The sequence below is a fragment of the Oncorhynchus tshawytscha genome, linkage group LG07 (assembly GCF_018296145.1).
Source record: "Oncorhynchus tshawytscha isolate Ot180627B linkage group LG07, Otsh_v2.0, whole genome shotgun sequence".
Taxonomy (NCBI): Eukaryota; Metazoa; Chordata; class Actinopteri; order Salmoniformes; family Salmonidae; genus Oncorhynchus; species Oncorhynchus tshawytscha.
The window spans coordinates 16,167,994-16,195,118 of NC_056435.1; the positions used below are offsets into that span (position 1 = coordinate 16,167,994).

General features: G+C 41.0%; 1 protein-coding gene across 4 annotated transcripts; it reads right to left on the minus strand.

The window, feature by feature from the left end:
• Window positions 1-5,727: 5,727 nt before the first annotated feature.
• On the minus strand, window positions 5,728-25,592 carry lnpk (lunapark, ER junction formation factor). Of its 4 annotated transcripts, none has more exons than XM_024381867.2 (14): window positions 25,264-25,592; window positions 24,565-24,655; window positions 23,387-23,428; window positions 22,790-22,977; window positions 21,975-22,033; window positions 21,634-21,674; window positions 18,367-18,450; window positions 18,216-18,270; window positions 16,905-17,099; window positions 10,683-10,773; window positions 10,358-10,428; window positions 8,524-8,691; window positions 7,338-7,457; window positions 5,728-6,592 (listed from the first exon to the last, which is right to left on the minus strand). In XM_024381867.2, exons 2-14 carry the CDS (start codon window positions 24,589-24,591, stop codon window positions 6,411-6,413), a joined length of 1,323 nt encoding a protein of 440 aa, XP_024237635.1. In that variant the 5' UTR covers window positions 24,592-24,655; window positions 25,264-25,592; the 3' UTR covers window positions 5,728-6,410. The 4 variants fall into 4 exon arrangements, with proteins under 4 accessions (XP_024237635.1, XP_024237633.1, XP_024237637.1 ...); XM_024381865.2 differs by having other exon boundaries at window positions 10,683-10,788; window positions 25,264-25,589; XM_024381869.2 differs by lacking the exon at window positions 7,338-7,457 and having other exon boundaries at window positions 25,264-25,581.
• Between the last annotated feature and the right edge of the window lie 1,533 nt (window positions 25,593-27,125).

Consider the following 27,125-nt stretch of genomic DNA (forward strand, 5'->3'; position numbering starts at 1 on the left):
AGAGCAATCCAGAGCATGAGTTAATGTTTCTCTTCTATACCGTACCAGGGAGATATGGTTCCAGTTTGGAGTCGGAGGGCCAGAAACTGGTCTCTATACAATGAAAACTGTTGACACAGCAGATACTGTCTGCTATGCATTATAGGTATCTTTCATACGAATCTTAACCTTGTGACCAATTCTATATATCTGTTCTTCATCATGTATGTTGAAAGGGGTGTATCTTGGCTATAAAAGACCTTTGTACTTTTGTCTCGGGGCTAATTCGGTAATTTGTCGACCAGCCATTGCTATTGCAAAGCTCTAACTAATTAAGATTCAGTTTAAGTATAACTCTAACTTGTGTGATAAGTTTGTCTCTCCTCATTTGATAATACAGAAATTAACCACCACAGTATGTAAAGTTCCAACTTCAACTGTATGTACATGTAGGTAGAGTTATTAAAGTGACTATGCATAGATGATAACAACAGATAGTAGCATAGTTGTAAAAGAAGGGGGGTCTGGGTAGCCATTTGATTAGGTTTTCAGGACTCTTATGGCTTGTTTAGAAGCCTCTTGAACCTAGACTTGGCGCTCCGGTATCAAATCACATCAAATCAATTTATATAGCCTTTCGTACATCAGCTGATATCTCAAAGTGCTGTACAGAAACCCAGCCTAAAACCCCAAACAGCAAGCAATGCAGGTGTAGAAGCACGGTGGCTAGGAAAAACTCCCTAGAAAGGCCAAAACCTATGAAGAAACCTAGAGAGGAACCAGGCTATGAGGGGTGGCCAGTCCTCTTCTGGCTGTGCTGGGTGGAGATTACAGCAAAACATGGCCAAGATGTTCAAATGTTCATAAATGCATAAATGCAGCATGGTCAAATAATAATAATCACAGGCAGAACAGTTGAAACTGGAGCAGCAGCACGGACAGGTGGACTGGGGATAGCAAGGAGTCATCATGCCAGGTAGTCGTGAGGCATGGTCCTAGGGCTCAGGTCCTCAGAGAGAGAGAAAGAGAGAATTAGAGAGAGCATACTTAAATTCACACAGGACACCGGATAAGACAGGAGAAGTACTCCAGATATAACAAACTGACCCTAGCCCCCGACACATAAACTACTGCAGCATAAATACTGGAGGCCGAGACAGGAGGGGTCAGGAGACACTGGGGCCCCATCCGATGATACCCACGGACAGGGCCAAACAGGAAGGATATAACCCCACCCACTTTGCCAAAGCACAGCCCCCACACCACTAGAGGGATATCTTCAACCACCAACTTACCATCCTGAGACAAGGCCGAGTATAACCCACAAAGATCTCCGCCACGGCACAACCCAAGGGGGGGCGCCAACCCAGACAGCAAGATCACATCAGTGACTCAACCCACTCAAGTGACGCACCCCTCCTAGGGACTGGCATGAAAGAGCACCAGTAAACCAATGACTCAGCCCCTGTAATAGGGTTAGAGGCAGAGAATCCCAGTGGAAAGAGGGGAACCGGCCAGGCAGAGACAGCAAGGGCGGTTCGTTGCTCCAGAGCCTTTCCGTTCACCTTCACACTCCTGGGCCAGACTACACTCAATCATTTGACCCACTGAAGAGATGAGTCTTCAGTTAAGACTTAAAGGTTGAGACCGAGTTTACGTCTCTCACATGGGTAGGCAGACCATTCTATAAAAATTGAGCTCAATAGGAGAAAGTCCTGCTTCCAGCTGTTTGCTTAGAAATTCTAGGGATAATTAGGAGGCCTGCATCTTCTGACCGTAGCGTACGTGTAGTTATGTACGGCAGGACCAAATCAGAGAGATAGGTAGGAGCAAGCCCAAGTAATGCTTTGTAGGTTAGCAGGAAAACCTTCAAATCAGCCCTTGCATTGACAGGAAGCCTGTGTAGGGAGGCTAGCTCTGGAGTAATATGATAAAATTTTTGGGTTGTAGTCAGGATTCTAGCAGCCGTATTTAGTACTAACTGAAGTTTATTTAGTGCTTTATCCAGGTAGCCGGAAAGTAGAGCATTGCAGTAGTCTAACCAAGAAGTAGTCTAACCAAGAAGTTTTTCTGCATCATTTTTGGACAGAAAGTTTCTGATTTTTGCAATGTTACGTAGATGGAAATAAGCTGTCCTTGAAACAGTCTTGATATGTTCGTCAAAAGAGAGATCAGGGTTCAGAGTAACGCCGAGGTCCTTCACAGTTTTATTTGAGACGACAGTTCAACCATTAAGATTAATTGTCCGATTCAACAGAAGATCTCTTTGTTTCTTGGGACCTAGAACAAGCATCTCTGTTTTGTCCGAGTTTAAAAGTAGAAAGTTTGCAGCCATCCACTTCCTTATGTCTGAAACACAGGCTTCTAGCGGGGGCAATTTTGGGGCTTCACCATGTTTCATTGAAATGTACATCTGTGTGTCATCCGTATAGCAGTGAAGGTTAAGATTATGTTTTCGAATGACATCCCCAAGAGGTAAAATATATAGTGAAAACAATAGTGGTCCTAAAATGGAACCTTGAGGAACACCGACATTTACAGTTGATTTGTCAGAGGACAAACCATTCACAGAGACAAACTGATATCTTTCCGACAGATAAGATCTAAACCAGGCCAGAACTTGTCCGTGTAGACCAATTTGGGTTTCCAATCTCTCCAAAAGAATGTGGTGATCGATGGTATCAGAAGCAGCACTAAGGTCTAGGAGCACGAGGACAGATGCAGAGTCTCGGTCTGACACCATTAAAAGGTAATGTACCACCTTTACAAGTGAAGTCTCAGTGCTATGATGGGGTTTAAAACCAGATTGAAGCATTTCGTATACATTGTTTGTCTTCAGGAAGACAGTGAGTTGCTGCGCAACAGCCTTTTCTAAAAATTTTGAGACGAATGGAAGAGTCGATATAGGCCGATAGTTTTTTATATTTTCTGGGTCAAGGTTTGGCTTTTTCAAGAGAGGCTTTATTACTGCCACTTTTAGTGAGTTTGGTACACATCCGGTGGATAGAGAGCCATTTATTATGTTCAACATAGGAGGGCCAAGCACAGGAAGCAGCTCTTTCAGTAATTTAGTTGGAATAGGGTCCAGTATGCAGCTTGAAGGTTTAGAGGCCATGATTATTTTCATCATTGTGTCAAGAGATATAGTACTAAAACACTTGAGCGTCTCTCTTGATCCTAGGTCCTGGCAAAGTTGTGCAGACTCAGGACAACTGAGCTTTGAAGGAATACGCAGATTTAAAGAGGAGTCCGTAATTTGCTTTCTAATAATCATGATCTTTTCCTCAAAGAAGTTTGTGATTTTATTACTGCTGAAGTGAAAGCCATCCTCTCTTGGGGAATGCTGCTTTTTAGTTAGCTTTGCGACAGTATCAAAAATAAATTTCGGATTGTTCTTATTTTCCTCAATTTAAGTTGGAAAAATAGGATGATCGAGCAGCAGTAAGGGCTCTTCGATACTGCACGGTACTGTCTTTCCAAGCTAGTCAGAAGACTTCCAGTTTGGTGTGGCGCCATTTCCGTTCCAATTTTCTGGAAGCTTGCTTCAGAGCTCGGGTATTTTCTGTATACCAGGGAGCTAGTTTCTTATGAGAAATGTTTTTAGTTTTTAGGGGTGAAACTGCATCTAGGGTATTGCGCAAGGTTAAATTGAGTTCCTCAGTTAGGTGGTTAACTGATTTTGTCCTCTGACGTCCTTGGGTAGACAGAGGGAGTCTGGAAGGACATCAAGGAATCTTTATGTTGTCTGTGAATTTATAGCACGACTTGTGATGTTCCTTGGTTGGGGTCTGAGCCGATAGTGGTCCGATAGTCCAGGATTATGAGGAAAAACATTAAGATTCACAACATTTATTCCATGGGACAAAACTAGGTCCAGAATATGACTGTGACAGTGAGTAGGTCCAGAGACATGTTGGACAAAACCCACTGAGTCGATGATGGTTCCGAAAGCCTTTTGGAGTGGGTCTGTGGACTTTTCCATGTGAATATTAAAGTCACCAAAAATGTGAATATTATCTGCTATGACTACAAGGTCCGATAGGAATTCAGGGAACTCAATGAGGAACGCTGTATATGGCCCAGGAGGCCTGTAAACAGTACCTATAAAAAGTGATTGAGTAGGCTGCATAGATTTCATGACTAGAAGCTCAAAATTGAAATTTGCTATCGTAAATGTTAGCAACACCTCCGCATTTGCGGGATGCATGGGGGATATGGTCACTAGTGTAGCCAGGAGGTGAGGCCTCATTTAACACAGTAAATTCATCAGGCTTAAGCCATGTTTCAGTCACGCCAATCACATCAAGATTATGATCAGTTCATTGACTATTATTGCCTTTGAAGTAAGAGATCTAACATTAAGTAGCCCTATTTTGAGATGTGAGGTACCCTCGTCAGTTTCTGTTGGAAAGCAGACTGAACCAGGTTTTCCTCTAGGATTTTGCCTGTGCTTTGCTCTATTCCATTTCTTTTTATCCTAAAAAATACTCCCTAGTCCTTGCAGATGACAAGTATGCCCATAACATGATTCAGCCACCACCATGATAGATAATATGAAGAGTGGTACTCAGTGATGCGTTGGATTTGCCCAAACATAATGCTTTGTATTCAGGCCATAAAGTAAATGTATTTGCCACATTTCTGTCAGTTTTACTTTAGTGCCTTTTTGCAAACAGGATGCATGTTTTGGAATATTTTATTCTGTACAGCCTTCCTCCTTTTCAATCCGCCAGGTTCGTGTTTTGAGGTAACTGCAATGTTGATCTATCCTCACTTTTCTCCTAACACAGCCATTAAACTCTAAATGTTTTAAAGTCACCATTCGCCTCTCCAGCAACTGAGTTAGGATGGATGCCTGTATTATTTTAGTGACTGGGTGTATTTACACACCATCCAAAGTGTAATTAATAGCTTCACCATGCTCACAGGGATATTCAAAGTCAGCTTTTTAATTTTTACCCATCTACCAATGGGTGCCTTTCTTTGCGAGGAATTGTAAAACCTTCCTGGTCTTTGTGGTTGAAATTCACTGCTCGACTGAGGGACCTTGCAATTAAATTGTATGTGTGGTCTACAGAGTTGAGATAGTCATTCAAAAATCTTGTTTATGAGAGCAAAATTACAAGATTATGTTATAAATGCTGTTATTGCATCAAATGGTTGTTTTATGCAATAGAATAGGGGGTTCTTAGAATTATATTGTCTTTGTGAACTTAGATTGGGCCTCTGGAGGCTTAATGCTGACAGAAGATTTACAAATTCTTCAGTGATAAACCTAACAAGACTGCATTCCATAGCGTGAGTTGGTGTTTGTGTGCTGGGAGGTACCAGGATGGAGATGGCTCCGGTATGGATAATGATGAGAGGAACTTTGTTTTGGGGTCCAGACCCTGGTTTCTACACAATGAGAACAGTCTTTACAGCAGATACAGTCTATTGCAGAGTCCATGCAACTTATGACTTAAGCACAATTTTACTCATCTTTGTAGTGTCTTAAGCCTGGGTAAGGCCTAAATGTCACAAATTCCCCAACTCATTAGTTCTCAATAAACATTTTGCATAAATCAAAGGTATGCCAAACATCCTTCCCACGAATTTCATGTCAGTAAGAACCAAAACATAATAAATCTTTGGGCTTATTTTGTATGGAATTGCCCACTATGGCGCTGCCTGCAAAGCACTGCAGTCTAACCTGGAGTAATATGAAGTAGAAGCACCCTTTGTCTTGTTACAATAGTCTACCATGAATTGATTGAGAACATGTCTTTTATTTTATTAAAAAAACAACCATTATTTGGCATGCCATCTACATATTAATAAAAACAGGCATTTGCAAAGATTTGGTGTGCCAAAAACCTGACATACAAATTAAGCTCCAACACAAAATATATATATTTTTATTTACTTCATGGCTGAACATAACACAGGCTTGAAAGAAGATGTGGAACTGCTTCTTGGCCAGAATAAATAATATAAATAATATTCATTCTACTTTCACTCTGTAAACAAAAGTTTTGCCAGACTAGGCTTACGATTGAATAAGTTTCAATATTTCCAGAACTGCTGTAAATAAATGTAAAACATGTCTTAACTATTTATTGTGTAGCCTAATGAATAACACAATCAGAGCAAATCATGAAAGACAGACCGGACCAGTGCATTTGGCAAATGTATCTTTTCAAAAGAAAAGGTGGATTTGGCAAGTATGTAATCAAAGTCAATGTAAGAAATGCTCTTTCACACCTGCCAAGTTATGGTTTAAGTGAGAGAAAAAAAAGTGGTAAATTCTAGATTATTACTTCACTTCCAAAGAATATTGTGCATTACAAGCATCTTATGTAAATCCAGGAGCTGGGTACCACATGATTTTTAAACAAACACTGCACCATGTCAGCTGATATACAGAGGGGAGGGTAGGAATTCAATGTTTTCTACTCTGTTTCCAATTGGGGGACTTCTTGCTTTTCTCCTGGTCTCTCAGGCTCCTCTTCTGTGTGTACCGTCTCTGCAGCCTCTGGGTTTTCTACGTTGGCGTCTGAGGTCTCCTCTGTAGACTGGGCCTTTTCAACTTCAGGCTCCACTTCATCAGAAGGGGCCTCCAGCTCATTCTCTTCTACAACCAGAAGACAGACATTTATAAAGCTTACATTAACCATACATATCTACCACTTGTTTGTTTCTGATAACAGGACTCGTTCCCTCTGCCTCTGAGCCACTTTGTACAAATCACACATTCATAAGCCACTATAATATATTTACTGTAAAGTATTACTGTCAAACTGTCAGAGCAGCCTATTATCAAACATTCACAAAAATATCAGAGAAAGAAGGGGGGTGAGTGAGTGAGAGAGTGACAGGGTTAAATCATTTTAACAGTCAAACCATTAAATCACTAACTTTGTGTAATTACACTACAATAATAATTTGCAGCATGCCCAGCCTGCTAATATTATATACAATGACTTGATCTGTGAACACTGAAGCTTTACATTACTCCAGAAATAAGTTAATTATCAACAACTTTCAGGGTCAAAAGAGTGGGATCAGTACAATGGACATTTGATGGTCCAACGTGAAATAATGCATCAACATCATTGTGTGATGCCATGCAATAGCTTGTGTAGCTGTGATAGACAGATGGGTAAAACAGAAATTTCAGTTCAATTCCTGAATCAAAAATAAATTGACCCCAAATCTGATTGTTAGTTGCTTGATCATATTAAGAATGTGATATGATTATGGGGCCAGATGCCACAAGAAGTCCATTTAAATAGCCTTTAATCAGGGTAAGTGATTGGTGGGACTAAAATCATTATTTGTAAGGGGCTGCAAAGCACCAGGCTGTGGTAAGATGGGACCTTTGTGGTGATGGTGGACAATGGTGAAACTGTGCACTGAACTCCATGAAGCAGTTGCTAAAGATACAGTGGGCGCCCTGGTAGCCACATGACTGGGACCACTGTCTTCACTTTGATCAGCTATTCAAAGACAAAGTATAAAGCAATGGTAAATATTAGGATTAAACAAACATGCACAAAACGACGACAATGCTAAATTGATCATTGAGTTTGTTATAGCAACAAACACTATGCTACATTTACCATGTGGTTTTAATGACCTGAAGATTATGAATTCATGACTAACCAAGTTGGTCACTGTCATTTAGAACGTTGTTGACCCATCCTCAGTTGTTTTCTCCCATCACAGCCATTCAACTCTGTAACCGTTTTAAAATCACCACTGGACTCATGGTGAAATCCCTGAGCAGTTTCCTTCCTCCCTGGCAAATGAGTTTAGGAAGGATGCCTATATCTTTGTAGTAACTGGGTGTATTGATAAAGCATCTAAAATGCAATTAACAACTTCACCATGCTCAAAGGGATATTCAATGCTTGCTTTTTTATTTTTTATACCCATCTACCAATAGGTGCCCTTCTTTGCGAGACATGGTCTTTGCTCCCTGGTCTTTGTGGTTGAATCTGTGTTTGACATTCACTGCTTGACAGAGGGACCTTATATAATTGTGTGTGTGGGGTACAGAGATGAGGTAGTCATTCAAAAATCATGTTAAACACTATTATTGCATACAGAGTGAGTCCATGCAATGTATTATGTTTATTAAGCACATTTTTACTAATTTAGGCTCTGGATGAGCATCTGATAAATTACAAATGTTTTACAGAGACACAAATGACTAATTACAATGACAGGTATTTATATCAACAGGGTTACATGACTTTCTGGGGCACAACATGTGCTTCAGAAGTAGCTAGAATTCATATTGGATATATCTCAATCGATTAAAAAAAATCATATTTTCTGGTTCCTCTTAAATGTAAACATCATTTTAAAAGTTGGGAGCACCAGTGCTGTTAATTTACAACCTGTTCATTTAGAGCCCCGAATAAAATAAACAACTTTTTTTTAACCTTAATGTCAACACATTTGGGTCCACTTAACTCCTCTGATCTTTTGACCCTTGGATTTGGCCAAGTGCTACATATATACTTAGTTCATTTCCAAAGGTAACTCTAGTTACTATACCTCCAGAGGGGTGTGTGCTCTCATCAGTGGCCTCTGATGCTGCAGATTTTTCTGGGGTGGGTGATTCCGAGCGCATTCTCCGCTCAAAGCTAAATTCTGGGAGTCTTGGAGCTTGAGGTCGGGTCTTCCTTGCATGGTTCAGGACGTAACAGTAAGCACACCTGAAAGCTAAACGGTCATAATGTAAGTAACATTATTTCAAAGGCAAGCTTCAACAATTGCCCCACAATTTTTTAAAGACATGTTGAAGATGCATAACTGCATCTGCTCAATGGATTAACCTTATTTCGATGTCATAGCTTGAGCTACTTTGGTTACAAAAGGTTGGTTGCACCAGCATATTAGAAAAAAACATAACCCAAGGACATTCAACAAGCACAGCACTTTCACAAATTACTGATGATTGGCTGAGAGAAATTATAAAAAGATTGTGGAGGCTATTTTATTAGACTTCAGTGCAACTTTTGACATGATTGATCATAGTCTACTGTTGGAAAAACATATGTGTTATGGCTTTACATCCCTGCTATATTGTGGCTAAAGAGTTACCTGTCTAACAGAACACAGAAGGTGTTCTTTAATGGAAGCCTCTCCAACATAATCGAGGTAGATTCAGGAATTCCACAAGGCAGCTGTCTAGACCCCTTTTTTCAATCTTTACTAACGACATGCCACTGGTTTTGAGTAAAGCCATTGTGTCTATGTATGCGGATGACTCAACACTATACATGTCAGCTACTACAAATCAAATCAAATCATAAATCACCAGCATCTACAGCGACTGAAATGACTGCAACACTTAACATGGGTGGCAAGGAATAAGTTTGTCCTAAATAATTCAAAAACTAAAAGCATTACATTTGGGACAAATCATTCACTAAACCTCAACTAAATCTTGTAATAAGTCATGTGGAAATTGAGCAAGTTGAGATGACGAAGCTGCAATCCAGTAACTGTGGATTGTACACTGCCATGGTCAAAACATGTTGATACAACAGTAGCTAGGATGGGAAGAAGTCTGTCCATAAAAAAAGCACTAGGCTTGTTAACAGCACTAACAACAAGGCAGGTCCTACAGGCTCTCGTTAATCGCACCTTGACTACTGTTCACTCGTGTGGTCAGGGGCCATAAAGAGGGACTTTGCAATTGGCTCAGAACAGGGCAGCACGGATGTACAGAGAGCTAAAATTAATAATATGCATTTCAAATTCTCCTGGCTTAAAATGGAGGAGATATGGACTTGTTTTTGTGAGAGGTATTGATATGTTGAAAGCACCGAGCTGTCTGTTTAAACTAGCAAACAGCTCAGACACCCATGCATACCCCACAAGACATGCCACAAGAGGTCTCTTCACAGTCCAAGTCCAGAACAGACTATGGGAGGCACACAGTACTACATAGAGCCATGACTACATGGAACTTTATGCCACATCAGGTAACTGATGCAAGCAGTAGAATCAGATTTGTTTTAAATGATAAAATTACACCTTATGGAACAGCGGGGACTGTGAAGCAACACAAACATAGGCGTAGACACATGCATACACACACATGATAACATACGCACTATACACACACGTACACATGGATTTTGTGTTGTAGATATGTGGTAGTGGAGTAGGGGCCTGAGGGCACAAAGTGTGTTGTGAATATATTGTAATGTTTTTTTAATTGTATAACTGCCTCAATTTTGCCGGACCTGCTGCCTTGTCTGCAGCTAATGGAGATCCATAATAAATACAAAATACAAAGCTGGCAGCCAAGCACCAAAGGACAAAGTTAATGCATTGTTTGAAGGGTAGTGACAGGAAGCAGTATTTCTCAAAATCTTACCAATATATTCAAATTCCTCTTTTAATGCCATACCATTATGGGAGAAGCACTGCTGGCATATAAGGGCATATCTGGGGATAAAAGAGCATACATAACAGCGAGAAGAGATCAACCTTGAAGTTGCCTAGATGCAAAACTGTTAAAAGAAGAACTCCAGTAAAGGTCTACCATTTAAAGCTATATGTTACAGTGATCGTCACAACTGATGAGCACAAAATAGTGATGCCAAACAGAGAATACGATCCTCTGCTCACTGTAGGCATAGTACTCTACGAAGCACATCAGTAATGAGGTCATTGGAAATGCTTTGGACGGAAGTACAGACCTGTTCTGAGGGCCATCTCCCACAAGGTATTCGATGACTCTGTCCACAGCACCTCGGTCTCGAGGTAAGACGGGTCTAGCCAGGGGTGGGCCTGGGGGGTGCATACCTAACATTATAGCACATCATAGGAACACAGTGACAATTAGTGCTTAGTTTAGTTTCTACACATTTTAATACTACAGCCTTAAAAAAAACTACACAGGCTAGTTTTTAACAGGTTCCTCTTGAAAGGTAAGAATGTAAATCACCATTGTTTAGTGCATAATATGGCATTTAGATTTGGGATACATAAAAGTATAGGCCATGGAAAATAAGCTCAAGTATTTTAATAATCTACACTGGAATCCATTAACAACCCATAAGCAGCTTAGAGGGCTACATACAGTGCTAAGTGAAAGTCTACATGTCTTGCAGTTTTCACATTTTGCTGTCTTCAAATATAAAAAAAAAAAAAGGATGACATTTGTCAGCTGTAAATAATTTTGAACAAGATTCTACCAAGTTTGTACAACTCTTAGGGTAACCATTGATGTACAGTGATATTCAAACCTTGTCTCTGATTATCAAGCAGATTTAAGACAAGACTGAGACTGGACCACACAATTGGCCCAGCATCGTCTTGGTTTGGCCGGTGTAGGCCTTCATTGCAAATAAAAATTGTTCATAACTGACTTGCCTAGTTAAAGGTTAAATGTAAAAAATAATAATAATTTTAAACATGATTCTTCCACCACAATACTGGAAAATACAAAGGGTTTCGCTCAGTGATGTGTTGTACTGGATTTGACCCAAACCTGAAGATGTTAATATAGGCCAAAAAGTTAATTTGTGTAATACTGCAAGACAACATGGCAAACAGTCTTGCAGTAACAGCGTTGTCGCAATTATTATTTTAACCTCCCCTGATCTATACCGGTCTGAAAATGTATCCCAGACATGCTTTAAAAGCAGCTCTGAGGTTGAATAATTGTTTGACACTCATTATCAAATTGAAGTGACCTTGCAGAGACAGGGGAATTTTAAAATTTTTAAAAATGTAATTTAGCAGACGCTCTTATTCAGAGCGACTTACAGGAGCAATTAGGGTTAAGTACCTTGCTCAATCGGCTTGGGATTCAAACCACCAACCTTTTCAGTTAGTGGCCCAAAGCTCTTAACCGTTAGGCCACCTAGTGGTTAAGTTGTTCTTAAATCATGAGAACCACTACTTTTGCAAACAAATGGACCTCATCCCCCAACATTTTTGATTTTGTATGAACATATTACATTCTGAACATATTTAGATGTGCCACAGCAAGGGGTTTAAAGACCTTCACAATCAAGACTTCTTTATGATATATCTAGCACGCGCTCCAGCAGATCTCTCTCACTGGTCACCCCCAAAGCCAATTCCTCCTTTGGTCGTCTTTCCTTGCAGTTCTCTGCTGCCCATGACTGGAACGAATTGCAAAAATCTCTGAAGCTGGAGACTCACATCTCCCTCCCTAGCTTTAAGCACCAGCTGTCAGTGCAGCTTACAGATCACTGCACCTGTACATAGCCCATCTGTAAACAGCCCATCTACCTACCTCATCCCCATACTGGTATTTATTTATTTTGCTCCTTTGCACCCCAGTATCTCTACCTGCACATTCATCTTCTGCCAATCTACCATTCCAGTGTTTAATTGCTATATTGTAATTACTTCGCCACCATGGCCTATTTATTTCCTTAACTTACCTCAGTTGCACTCACTGTATATATACTTTTTGTTTTCTTTTGTTCTACTGTATTATTGACTGTATGTTTTGTTTATTCCATGTGTTGTTGTATGTGTCGAATTGCTACACTTTATCTTGGCCAGGTCGCAGTTGCAAATGAGAACTTGTTCTCAACTAGCCTACCTGGTTAAATAAAGGTGAAATTATGGTTTCATTTAAATGAATCTCCTAAATTTGCAGTCATTTAGCCGACGCTCTTATCCAGAGCGACTTACAGTTAGTGCATTAATCTTAAGATAGCTAAGTGGGACTAGAGCTGTTACGGTGACCGTATTACCGCCACCCTGGCGGTCATGAGTCACGACGGCAGTCAAATTCCACGTGACTGTTTAGCCACGGTAAATAGGCTTATTTAAGCTCTGATGCTGCTGATAATCATTAGTAGCCTACCAAACTTGCTAACTGCCTGGTACTCAGCACTCTATTGTCCCTCTAAATCACTCTGACATCAATGCAAATGTTGCAAAACATTTCTATAGGCTATGCAATTGCTTGAGAAAACAGAGTGATGGCCTCTATTAAAAAGAGGTTCCCATCAGCTTCCTGTAGGCTAGGCCTACTATATTTATTCCTCAACTTTCCACGTCTTAAGCACATTGCTTCTCTTTACAACAGCAGTATTGCCTACCGCGTTGGAATTGGATAAGGACGCACACACTTGCGTCCCCTGTGTATCTACCTTCACTCCTAGCCGGTGAGAAAGCTTTCCGTCACGTGATTGGGTCTATGTGAGAGGTGCTTCAGAGCACGCAGCCGGGGGAAGGGAATTATATCTAGTATATTCAGCCAAGGGGCATAACGGCCATTATCAAGTGGTTAAGAGTGATGAAGTGTTTGCAGCCTGAGCAAAAAACAAAGCAGAGCTCATGCCTTCCATGCAATTTTTTTCAAATCATCAGTAGTCACATCATGCAACCGTAGTTGGTATTAAAATAAACAAATATACGTTTGTATCACAACTAAAGTTACATAAATAATTCTAAATTAAGCATTTAGGAGTACCTGTTTCTATAGCTGCATGTGCGCACTCCCTCAAATCGCTTGGAGATTCGGAAAGTATTCAGACCCCTTGACTTTTTCCAAATCTCTGACCAAGGCCCTTTGCCCCAAATTGCTTGGTTTGGCCGGGCAGCCAGCTCTAGGAAGAGTATTGGTGGTTCCAAACTTCTTCAATTTAAGAATGATGGAATGCTTTGTGTTCTTGGGGAGCTTCAATGCAGCTGAAATGTTTTGGTACTCTTCCCCAGATCTGTGCCTCGACACAATCCTGTCTCGGAGCTCTACGGACAATACCTTCGACCCCATGGCTTGGTTTTTGCTCTGACATCCATTGTTAACCGTGGGACCTTATATAGAAAGGTGTGTGCCTTTCCAAATCATGTCCAATCAATTAAATCTACTACAGGTGGACTCCAATCAAGTTGAAGAAACATCTCAAGGATGGTCAATGGAAACAGGATGCACATGAGCTCAATTTCAAGTCTCATAGCAAAGGGTCTGAATTCTTATGTAAATAAGCCAGAGCCTGGACTTGACCCCGACCGAAAATCTCTGGAGAGACGTGAAGATAGCTGCGCAGAGACGCTCCACATCCAACCTGACAGAGCTTGAGTGGATCTGCAGAGAATAATGGGAGAAACTTCCCAAATACAGGTGTTCCAAGCTTATAGCGTCATACTCAAGAAGACTCGAGGCTGGAATCGTTTCCAAAGGTGCTTCAACAAAGTACTGAGTAAAAGGTCTGAATACTTACGTAAATGTGATTTAGTTTATTTGTAATAAATTTGCTAAAATGTCTAATATCCTGTTTCTGCTTTGTCATTATGTGGTATTGTGTGTAGATTGATGATTTTTAAAATTTTAAATCCATGTTAGAATAAGGCTGTAACGTAACAAAATGTGGACAAAGTGAAGCGGTTTGAAAACTTTCCTAATGCATGCATGTTCAATTGTCTTCTTCACACTATAAAATAATGCCACAGAATTCTAAGCAAATCTTGTCTGCTAAATTAACTACTGTAGCCGACAGCCAGATCAGGGCCTAACAGAAGGACAGTTGTCCTTATGAAATAGATTACATTTTCTTCATAAATGTTTCTTTAGACCGGTCTAAAATAAATAATGGATTTGTGAAGGTATATTACACTTCTTAAAATGTAGATGTTCCAAAAGGTCTGCATCAGATGCTTGTAGGCTATGCGTTGAAGCCAGAAGATGCTAAATGTATTTATGTTAATTAACAGTCAATTATCGTGAGACCGGCAGATATTTGCTAGACAATCACTGGCTGACAAAATATAATGACCGCCATAGCCGTGGTTGGGATGACCATATACCACATATCAAGTACATTTTCCTCATCAGCAAAGTCAGACCTAGTAAGGGATGAAAAAAGGCAAGTGCGAGTGTTTGTTCACGAAAGGCCTTTTTTGGGGGGGCTGCTGTGGGATTATTTAAGATACTCTTCATAGAGATAGCCATCCTGTTGTTTTCGGAAGATGGGCAGGGTCTCTGTTGCCCTAGTTTCAGGGGGAAGCTGGTTCCACCATTGGGGTACCAGGACAGAGAAGAGTGGACTTGGCTGAAGGATAGGAGGACCAAGAGACCAGAGGCAGCCAGATGGAGTATCCGGATTGGGGTGTAAGATTTAAGAATAGCCCCCTCTTGCTGCTCCGTAGGCAAGTACCATGGTTTTGTAGTGGATGCGTGCTTCGATTGGAAGCCAGTGGAGTATGGGGAGGAGTGGGGTGACATGGAAGATTGGTTGAACACCAGGAGGGCTGCAGTGTTCTGGATAAGTTGCAGGGGTTTGATGGCGCAAGTGGGGAGCTCGGCCAACAGCGAGTTGCAGTTGTTCAGACGAGATAACAAGCGCCTGGATTAGGACCTGCTGTGCTTCCTGTGTGAGGTAGGGTCATACTCTACCGATGTTGTAGAGCATAAACCTGCTGGAGCGAGTCACTGATTTGAACGACAGGTGTTGTCCAGGGTCACGTCAAGATTCTTTACACTCTGGGAGGGGTACACAGTGGAGTTGTCAACCATGATGGAGAGGTCTTGGAGCGGGCAGGCCTTCCCCAGGAGGAAGAGCAGCTTTGTCTTATTGAGGTTGAGCTTGAGGTGGTGGGCCAGCATTTAAGCTGAGAAATCTGCCAGACACGCAGAGATGGGTGTCACCACCTTGGTGTAAGAAGGGGGGGGGGAAGTAGTTTAGTGTCACCCGCATAGCAATAACAGGAGATTCCATGGGAGGATATGACAGAGTGACTTCATGTACAGAGAGAAGAGGAGAGGGCCTAGAACTGAGATAAGATAGAATAGGAGAATAGGAAAGAGTAGTGAAGACTGCAATGGCACATGACCATCTGGGTAGGGGCTGAGTGGATAGGGTTGGAGGAGAGACAAGACAGTAAAGGAAACAAACAGCCTCTAGTAAAGATGTGGTCAAGCGTATTGCCTGCCTAGTGAGTGGGAGGGGACTGAGAAAGGGTGAGGTTAAAAGATGGAAAGAGGGGAAAGAAACAGTTGGAAAGAAACAAATTCAGACATCGGGAGGTTGAAGTCACCGAGTACAAGGAGTGGTGAGCCATGGTCAGGAAATGAGCTCATCAAGGTGTCAAGCTCATTGAGGAAGTTTCACTTGGAAAATGTTGAGTAGGTTGTGTAGATCAGTTGAATCCCTTTTTAGATGAAAAGTAGTGTGGAAGGACCACCAGAGGGCAGGCTGGGCTCACAGATAGTAGCCCAACAAGGCATGTGACACAAGGTAACCAAAGGCAATTAAGCACAGCTGACGGTACTAATGACATTCTCTTTCCCCTATAAGAGAGAGGATGGAACCAGCAGACAGAGGGAAGATAAATTCTCTCTGTAGAATGACTACCAAGAGAGGGGAGCTATCCAAGAAGATCAATTAAGACGGTGACAAATCTGTGATTGTTGTTATAGTTTAATTAAAGATAGTCGGCTTGTGTTCTAAAGAAGATGTAAGTTGTTCCTTGGGAGATTCTCATTGATTGTGTTGGAGTGTTTGTATTGTCAGAAATCTCTCAATAGAGAACTGTGTTCAATCAAGAAAACCTACTCCCGACTCGTTTATTCCACCTTTCCGCTTTAGAGTGACACCAAATTACTTGGTCCGCTCTCATTAGACAATAGACAAATCTTTTCTAGCAATGATTGTTATTTTCTACACAAGATCATACAGAATTATTGCCTGATGATCTTCCCTGATGTTTCCGTCAGACTGAACTTGCTTTGATTACATTGCCTTTTTCACATGGTGGTGTCACCTAGAAGTTGCTGATATCAAAATAGGGTCGTGGGCCACAAGAGTTTGGTAAACCCAGATATAGGGGGACCAGAAAGCGCTATAGAACTTTTGTACAATTCTGGTAACTGTGAAATAATTATTTCTCATTCAAAACAGGCCAAATAACTATCCTATTAGATCTTTACTCACCCATTCCTGTGATAGGGGTGCAGGGTGTCATAGGGGGTCTCCTCATCATGGTTTGCTGGGCGACTGCGGCAGACAGGCCTCTATCCGGGGGTCCTCCTGGGGGCCCACCTGGGGCTGAGCGAGGAAGGGGACCCGTAGGGGTGGTTCCAGCACCCCCGACAGGGGGCCTCAAGGCTATGTTGCGTTGACGGAGTTCTGAAGAAGAGGGACATGTAGAAAGGGTATTCTTTCTCAAAATGGGGACACTACACAAATGGTTCTGAGTTAAGGCATTCTGTTTAATTTGCATATCTATGGTAATGTGGGTTGAAGTACAGGGACATTTTCTTGCTATGCTCAAGGGCACAACGGCAGGAGATGGCATCTAGGATTTGACACCAGCAACCCTTGGTTGCCGACTCACATCATGGCAGATTTTTCCTGTCTGATTAGGGGTTCAAAACGGCAAAATTCCAATTGCTGGCCCACATCTGTAATGGCACATTTCCATGCAAAATTTACTGCAGTGTTTTACCCAGAAAGTTCATGCTCTTCTGTTTCCATCTACGAAGGCCGGCACCCGTGTCTCACTGGGCTATGGCTCCTGCGGACCTGCTCTCACTTGGGGCCAAAGTGGGGCTACTGGTACTTTTCAGCCAGCATTTGCATATCAATGTCTAACTAAACATCTCCACTTTCTCACAAAGATTTTTATTATGCAGAGGTGGTTGATTCTCACTGTCAGCTCTAGCTATGGAAATACAATTTCCCAGTATAACATAAGGCTGTATACACTAGTGCAGGGGTGGGCAGACTTTTTGGCTCGAGGGCCAAATCGGGATTTCGAAATTCAGAGACGAAAAATGTTTTTGCTGTTGACCCGATTTGTTTGTCAAAATCTATTTCTGTGCCATATTTTTAACCCTTAATAATGCCCCCCCATCCTGAAAAAAAACAGGGTTGGGCTCGTAGTTTGCCCAACCTTGCAGCATAACAAAGACTACCTGCCGCCCCCATTCATTGAACGGAAGTCCTCAAGGGGCATTGAATAAACAATTCCCACAAGCGCTCACTCAATTATGATCAACCTATTTGTTCATTGACTGAATGTAGAGAAATAAGTGTGTGACTGCTCTCCTGAATGTAATCAATTATACAGGACTGACAGCTCAGGCTCACACCGTGAGCACATGAACAGATCAATTCTATGTAACCTAGTCAACCACAGAAATTGTGGTTGCAATCAAAAGGTAAGTAAGGCATTTATAGTTTTACAATCTTTGGCTTTATGCTTGAATACAAAAACAACTAATGTAGAGAGGATGCCTTCACCTTGGCCCGGTCTAGGAGTCATCTGACCTGGCCTGATTGGCGTGAATTCCATTTCCTTTTAAAATAAAATAAGAATCTCAGATCAATTCATAACTTAAATAAATAGCAGATTAAGTCACTTGTTCGTTTAAAAAACAGATACTGTACTTACCACTTTCTTATTTGCTTCAGGATCAAACCTCTCAAGAATTAACTTGGCATTTTTGTATGTTTCGGTCTCCATCACCTCTTCCAACTGTAGAAATAAAGTTTTAAAAATAAAATCAGTTAAGGAACTATCTGCAGAGCATAAGAATACAAAGGGAGGGTATATTACCAGTAAACAACAAACATTTTGGTAGCTTTCAAGTTAAAATACATATATACTGGAAAAATATATACATGCAACATGTAAAGTGTTGGTCCCATGTTTCATGAGCTGAAATAGAAGATCCCAGAAATGTTCCATACACAAAAAAAGCTTTTCTCTCCAATGTTGTGCACAAATTAGTTTACATCCCTGTTGGGGAGCATTTCTCCTTTGCCAAGATAATCCATCCACTTGACAGGTGTGGCATATCAAGAAGCTGACTAAACAGCATGATCATTACACAAGTGCCCCTTGTGCTGGGGACAATAAAAGGCTACTCTAAAATGTGCAGTTTGAGGGAGCGTGCAATTCGCTTGCTGAATGCAGAAATTTCCACCACAGCTGTTGCCAGAGAATTGAATGTTCATTTCTCTACCATATGCCACCTCCAACGTCATTTTAGAGAATTTAGTAGTATGTCCAACCGGCCTCACAACCACAGACCACATGTAACCACGCCAGCCAGGACATCATCTGGCTTCTTCACCTGCGGGATTGTCTGAGACCAGCCACCTGGACAGCTGATGAAACTGTGGGTTTGCAAAACCGAAGAATTTCTGCAATAATTGTCAGAAACCTTCTAAGGGAAGCTCATCTACGTGCTCATCGTCCTCACTAAGTAGGAGTGGCAAACCTCAACTATATCTTGTAATAAATAATGTGGAAATTGAGCAAGTTGAGTTGACTAAACTGCTTGGAGTAACACTAAATTGTAAACAGTCATGGTCAAAACATATTGATGCAGTAGTAGCTAAGACAGGGAGAAGTCTGTCTATAATAAAGCGATGCTATGTCTTCTTAACAAAACTATCAACAAGGCAGTTCCTACAGGCCCTAGTTTTGTCGCACCTTGACTCCTGTTCAGTCGTGTAGTCAGGTGCCACACCTGAGCTACTTTGGTTACAAAAAGTTGGTTGCACCAGCATATTAGAAAAAACCTAACCCAAGGACATTCAACAAGCACAGCACTTTCACAAATTACTGATGATTGGCTGAGAGAAATTATAAAAAGGTTGTGGGGGCTATTTTATTAGACTTCAGTGTAACTTTTGACATTATTGATCCTAGTCTACTGCTGGAAAAACATGTGTTATGGCTTTACATCCCTGCTATATTGTGCATAAAGAGTTACCTGTCTAACAGAACACAGAAGGTGTTCTTTAATGGAAGCCTCTCCAACATAATCGAGGTAGATTCAGGAATTCCACAAGGCAGCTGTCTAAACCCCTTTTTTCAATCTTTACTAACGACATGCCACTGGTTTTGAGTAAAGCCATTGTGTCTGTGTATGCGGATGACTCAACACTATACATGTCAGCTACTACAGCGACTGAAATGGCTGCAATTTTTAACAAGGAATAAGTAAGTTAATCCTAAATATTTCAAAAACTAAAAGCATTACATTTGGGACAAATTATTCACTAAACCCCAACTAAATCTTGTAATAAGTAATGTGGAAATTTAGCAAGTTGAGATGACGAAGCTGCAATCCATTAACTGTGGATTGTAAACTGTCATGGTCAAAACATATTGATACAACAGTAGCTATGATGGGAAGAAGTCTGTCCATAAAAAAAGCACTAGCCTTGTTAACAGCACTAACAACAAGGCAGGTCCTACAGGCTCTAGTTAATCACATCTGGACTACTGTTCACTCATGTGGTCAGGTGCCACAAAGAGAGACTTTGCAATTGGCTCAGAACAGGGCAGCACAGCTGGTCCTTGGAGGTACACAGAGAGCTAATATTAATAATATGTATGTCAATCTCTCCTGTCTGAAAGTGGAAGAGAGATTGACTTCATCACTACTTTTATTTATGAGAGAGGTATTGACATATTTAATGCACCGAGCTGTCTGTCTAAACTACTGGCAGACAGCTCAGACACCCATGCATACCCCAAAAGACATGCCATGCCACAAGAGGTCGCTTCACAGTCCCAAGTCCAGAACAGACTATGGGAGGCACACAGTACTACATAGAGCCATGACTACATGGAACTCTATTCCACATCAAGTAACTGACGCAAGCAGTGAAATTAGATTTTAAAAAACAGATTAAAAAACACCTTATGCTTTGGCAGCAGCTAATGGGGATCCATAATAAATACAAATACAATGACATGATAAACACTAATAGTAAATCATAGTGTCTATGTATACCTTACAACAAGATTTTAAAATAATTTTACGCTTATAACATTATCCTAGTGGTTTAATTTGTTGTAACCGAAAATGTGTACTCAGTGGCAGAAAAAACTGGGGCTGAGTGAGGAAGGGGACCCGTCGGTGTGAACACCAAAACTGCTATGTAAGGAAATTCTGATTTTGCAAGCCAGCAATATGATTTGCAATTCAACACCAAACATTGTTAATTGTTAGCTAGTAGAAGATAAATAATAACATGCACCAAAATGAGTAATGGGGTGTGAAAATCCCTCAGCCACAATTATTGGAAGTTATTAGACATGACAGAAAATGACATCCTCTCCATACTTACTGCTATACATTTACAGAGAATCGTTAAGGGAGCGCTTTATGGAACACAGTCTCTCTGCCAATTAGCCTGCATTGATTTTAGATTATTTCTTAGCACTGGCAATTAGCTCACTGCAAAGTGCTCTAAGAGCTCAATAAAGGCTTCCTAAGAAGGCAGGAGACTTCCATTGTAAGCTTGAGGCACCTGTACTCAATGCCTGCCTGCTGTAGCAAAGAGCCTCCCTCTACTAAGGGAAAGGGGTAGGAGATGGGGGGGGTGTAAATATGCATAGATCAGCACAAATTACATCAATGTGTTTCAAAGGTTAGAGCGCATGCGAGTTGTGCAAGGAGCTCCTGACACGATTAAACATTTAGGGCTATTAAAAGGGCAATCAGGGAAAGAGGCATTGTGTCATTAAGATATCAGCTCTGGATCAATAACACGCTTACTTCAAAACACTAAGGGCTGGTTTCTCCATTGAGCATGTTTTTTAGGCCAGGACTAGGATTCATTTGTGTCCACGAAACCAGCTCTGCCCTGAATTATCTAAAATTATTGGAAGAAATTAGATATAAAAATCTACACTTACAATTTTTCTTTTTTCAACTTTTAAATCTTCTAGTTTGTCATCTGAAACAAAAGTGACAAGGAATGCGTTGAGTATTTGTCATGAAACACATGCATTTTCAAACATCTGCATTTTAAGAGACATATTGATAAATATTTTTAGTATTATCATTCTTTTTTAACAATTGGACATTTACAATTGGACAGACTTGCAATTCAAAACAAGATAAGATATACTTAATGTAAAGAAGAGAATCCTACATGTGTAAAAACCAAAATATAGAACAAAGTTACTTTTGTCCTCCAAAGAAGGGGGTGGTTGATGGGCCAACAAAAATGGAATAAAAATAAGAGAAGCCTTACTGTTTCTTTCCGTTCGCTTTGAGAAAAGGAATAACAGCAGCTTCCTCATAAACCACACTCTGAAAAGCAATCAGGAATATTAGAATGCAGCAGAAACAGTCTTCCATTGTTGAATAGTTACTCAGAAAAGCAGATCAGAGAGCATCACTTTCTGTGGTAAAGCATTTTGTGATCAATGGAACAAAACAGAAGATTCTTCACTTTGAAGACTATGTGGTGGAAATTTTACATGGCAGGACATGACCTGAAAGAGTAGTATAGGCCTACATATTGAAAAGTAACTTTGGCATTAGAGGCACAAAACCAGTACAGTTGTGGAATAAGAAAAACTATTGATTTAAACAAATATAAACATCTATGTCTGTGCATGGAAGATTTCATGTGAATGAAAAATGTAGATGCTCGGCATCTTCTCTGACTTATGTGCCAGGGGTACTTTTGAACTGCCAACAAACATCTTTACAAAGGAAGCTGCAGGCACATAATAGTATACATACTTAAAGGGGTAATCAGGGATTGGTGCATACATTTTAAAAATAATTTTAAATAAAGGATATATAGCCATTGATTCTTGAAGAATACAACTTTCTTATCAGAAACCAAAATATAAGCTTGTTATACACCGATGTTTGTAAATAATGTAATTTCAAACAAACACAGTATAGCTATAAAATATGAATCTGAGAGTGAGTACATTCCTCCAGTCCCATGTTTACCAACAACAACAAAAAAAGAGCACCACTTCATTGTTGTTTGAATCCCAAATTGCCCCTTTAAGGTTATGTGTGGCAGTGGACAGAGTAGGCTATACTTACAATATAGGAAATAGAAATAAGGGCAAAGTCATCACGATGCGTCCTGTCCATTGTTCGGGGAGATAGCAGAAGTAAACACTTATGCAAGTAATAAGATAAAGCACAGATGAATACAGAAGCAGTCTTCCCACCCACAACTTCTCCAATCTCTGATTCTTCGCTCTAAATTCCTCAAGGTCCTTAATATCCTGAAAAGACAACAAAATGCCATGACAAGTATTTTATAACAGATAACAGGTAATACTTGGATTATAAGAATTATTAAATGCTTGGGTAATGCCAGAGTATTTCCCAGTCTTATGCTACAATTAAAAAAGGGTTTAATGTAGCGTTCTAATTCTTCTATAAAAAGTATAACCTAGTATCTAGTATCTGACAGCCAATGTGCTGGCCAAAGTCAGAGTTGTGGACATCTGCACCTGTCACTAAAAGATCAAAACAGATCACTGCCTGACTGATAATTACAGACAGATACAAGATGAAGCTCATGGACAGGACTGTGGGAGAAGCTTGGTGCTGTGAACAATTTTTTGAATACTAGTAGCCTATATAATGTTGAAAAGCAGGGCTTATAGCAACATTTAACCTAATACTTACCTTGTCAATGCCTTCTAGAAGTTCCACCGTCGTTGGTTTAGCCTGTTTGAAGATTAGATACAATTTACTTCTGAATCACTCAAAACAAATGGCTACGACCAGATGTGTGTGCTGAATGCAACGCTTTTTCTCTCTGAATGATAAAAAAGGTAATTAATAGATATTATGAACATTAACTTCAACACATCATGCATGCCCTCAAACGCCAAAAACATTGCCTCAATTCCATTCTGACACTAGCCAGACAGTACAGTTCAGTTCAGTTGACTAGTCAGTGATGTAGGCTACTTGATTACGTTAATTTAAACTGAAAGGTTGAAATGCTAAGGGAGCATTGGGTTGGTAGCTAGCTAGTTAGACAGTGGAGTAGTCGGTTTCTCCAGATTTATTCAACCCTGTTTTATAAGCGCAGAGATCGACTCTACCACTTGAGCATGCTTTTGTTGCACAATCAATGGCGTGCTGGGCTTCAGGCAAGAAGGTTGATGGCTCGAGACGCACTTCCTGCTTGTTTCATTACATTGGTGTCAGAAGTGGGATCAGAGCTCGCATCCACTAGTGTGTGTGCTTGACTGGTGAGCGCGTTCCTGTAAGACGGCGTCCTGAGGTCTAACGCAAGGACATGCTCTTTGAGAGAGAGTTGTCTTGTTTTGCACACTTTGTACAAAATAATAAAATGCAGTACTACAGGATATTTCTTAATGTAGCTCTTTATTAGCTAGCTATAACTGGTATGCTCACATATCGCCAACCAGGATCAAACTGCCCATGACCTAACCATTTGGATGGTCTTAACCAATCATAACACAGTATGATATGGTGGTAAAATGCATCCAATTACAATTCAGTATGTTTACACATATGAATATTACAGGAGTTGTGTAGGGACCCTGGTTTATAAACTTGGATAACGACTGTGCCACTAAGCATGCTTTTGTGGCACAGTCGATGGACCTCGGCTTCAGGCCAGAAGGTTTGGGGTTCCCGCTTCTGACACCAACGTAATGAAACAGGCAGGGAGTGTAGCTATAACCCTCAACCTAATGCCAAAAAAGCATACCCAAGTGGCAGAGTCGATATCTGCGTTTATAAACCAGGGTTGCTAGAATACTTTGGATTATTATAGCTAAACTAGCTTACGTTACTGTTACGGACTTGTTTAACGTGCATATAGTTACCTTCCACCGGGAAACAACAGCACCCATCTCTGTAGGATGTATGGTGTGTCCCGCTCCTCGTCCACTCGTTTCCTTTACGTTAGCTAGCTGCCTAAAAGTGTTGAAAAGTAAAGGTAAGACATAGCTTGCTACCTAAACAATAGCTCAGACGGCTAGCTAGGTAAGGTTACAGAATGGAAAGTGCAAACGATAGCTAGCCCATTCAGATGGTTGTTACTGGCTATGAAGTAAAAATTCACGAATAAAAAAAATGTGCTCTTTGGTCTTACTGTATGGTTAGCATTGTGGTTAAGGTTAGGTTTAAACTCTGATTTTAAGAAAAAGCATTTTAGAAATAGTCCGTGTACACTTTAGCCATATTTATGACTTTGTGGCTGTGGTAACTAGTGAAACCCCCCCATTCACAGACAAAAAGTCGAAGCTAACGCTAAACAGCCCTGACATGTTCCATTGAAGCACCTGAAGGAAAATGCTCAGTGTTGGGCATGACTGACACGGTTTTGTAATCCTGAGTCACTCAACATAATTGTATAGACTAACGTAACACTGTAGATTGATGCTTGTGACAGCTCGCTAGCTGACATAAACTGGCTAGCTAGCTAGCAGAATATTACTAGCAGCATACGCTAGCACGTAACGTTAGGCCTAACGTTAATCATTCTTAGGCCTAATAGAAATACATCAAAGTCTGCTACTTACGGTTGCTTGGTAGCTATTTCACGTTAGATAGGTCCGTGTCATGCAAGAAAGAGTCAATAACAATACGGGGGGGTTCGGGTTCTTCCTCGTCCTTTTCTCCTTCTATGGTAGAATGGCGGTCCGCGAACAAACGTTTAGGGTCCATGCCGCCACCTACTGTGCGTGGTAATCATGGTTTACTACACTACATACAGTAGTAGCTCTGGCTACATCAGTATAAAAGAAATTAAACACAAAACACCTAAACCCTCCTACCTAATTATGTTCCCGCGTAACGCAGTGCTAGAGGTGTCACTACAGACCCTGGTTCAATCCCGGGCTGTATCACAACAGACCGTGATCTGGAGTCCCATAGGGCGGCGCACAATTGGCCCAGCGTCGTCTCGGTTAGGGGAGGAATTGGCTCAAATGCATTAAGAAGTCAATAAATTCCGCGAACAAACGTTTAGGGTCCATGCCGCCACCTACTGTGCGTGGTAATCATGGTTTACTACACTACATACAGTAGTAGCTCTGGCTACATCAGTATAAAAGAAATTAAACACAAAACACCTAAACCCTCCTACCTAATTATGTTCCCGCGTAACGCAGTGCTAGAGGTGTCACTACAGACCCTGGTTCAATCCCGGGCTGTATCACAACAGACCGTGATCTGGAGTCCCATAGGGCGGCGCACAATTGGCCCAGCGTCGTCTCGGTTAGGGGAGGAATTGGCTCAAATGCATTAAGAAGTCAATAAATTCCACAAATTAACGTTTAACAAGGCACACCAAATTGAAACGCATTCCAGGTGACTACCTCATGAAGTTGATTGAGAGAATGCCAAGTGTGTGCAAAGCTGTTATAAAGCAAAAGGATAGCTACGATGAAACATCTAAAATATATTGTTTAACACTTCTTTTTGCTGGCGCTTGGGCCCCCCACGGGCTTGGGCTCAGGGGCTTCAACTCCGGTAATGTCACACCCTGATCTATTTTCACCTGTCTTTGTGATTGTCTCCACCCCCCTCCAGGTGTGGCCCATCTTCCCAATTATCCCCTGTGTATTTATACTTGTATTCTCTGTTTGTATGTTGCCAGTTTGTCTTTTTTGTTCAAGTCAACCAGTGGTTTGTGTCTCAGCTCCTGGTGTTGAACCTTGCCTGTCCTGACTTCGAGCTCATCTGCCTGACCACTCTGCCTGACCCTGAGCCTGCCTGCTGACCTGTACCTTTGCCCACCTCTGGATTACCGACCTCTGCTCTACCCTGAGCCTGCCTGCCACCCGGTACCGTTGCCCCACCTCTGGTTTTCTGACCATTGTCTGCCTTGACCTGTCGATTGCCTGCCCCTGTTGGAATATTAAACTCGTGTTCATTCGATACAGTCTGCATCTGGGTCTTACCTTCATACCTGATAGATAAGCCCCTGCATTAATCCAGCCCTGGTCTTGTGAGTTACTCATATTATTCTCCTACCTTTGATTTACATTAGGGCTTGTGTAGTTGTCTAATATTTGTGGGGCAATTACTACTTCCTCAGTCTCCACTTACAACGTGAAAAATACATTCTAGACTTTTTAATGCATAATGGAAAAAATATGTTTAACTTCACTGTTTCTATTTTTTTATTTTGTATTATTATTTCACCTTTATTTAACCAGGTAGGCCAGTTGAGAACAGGTTCTCATTTACAACTGAGACCTGGCCAAGATAAAGCAAAGTAGTGCGACAAAAACAACCACACAGTGTAGCTGTGCAGATGATGATGTGCAAGTAGAGATACTGGGGTGCAAAGGAGCAAGAGGTTAAGTAATAATATGGGGATGAGGTAGTTGGGTGTGCTATTTACAGATTGGCTGTGTACAGGTACAGTGATCAGTAA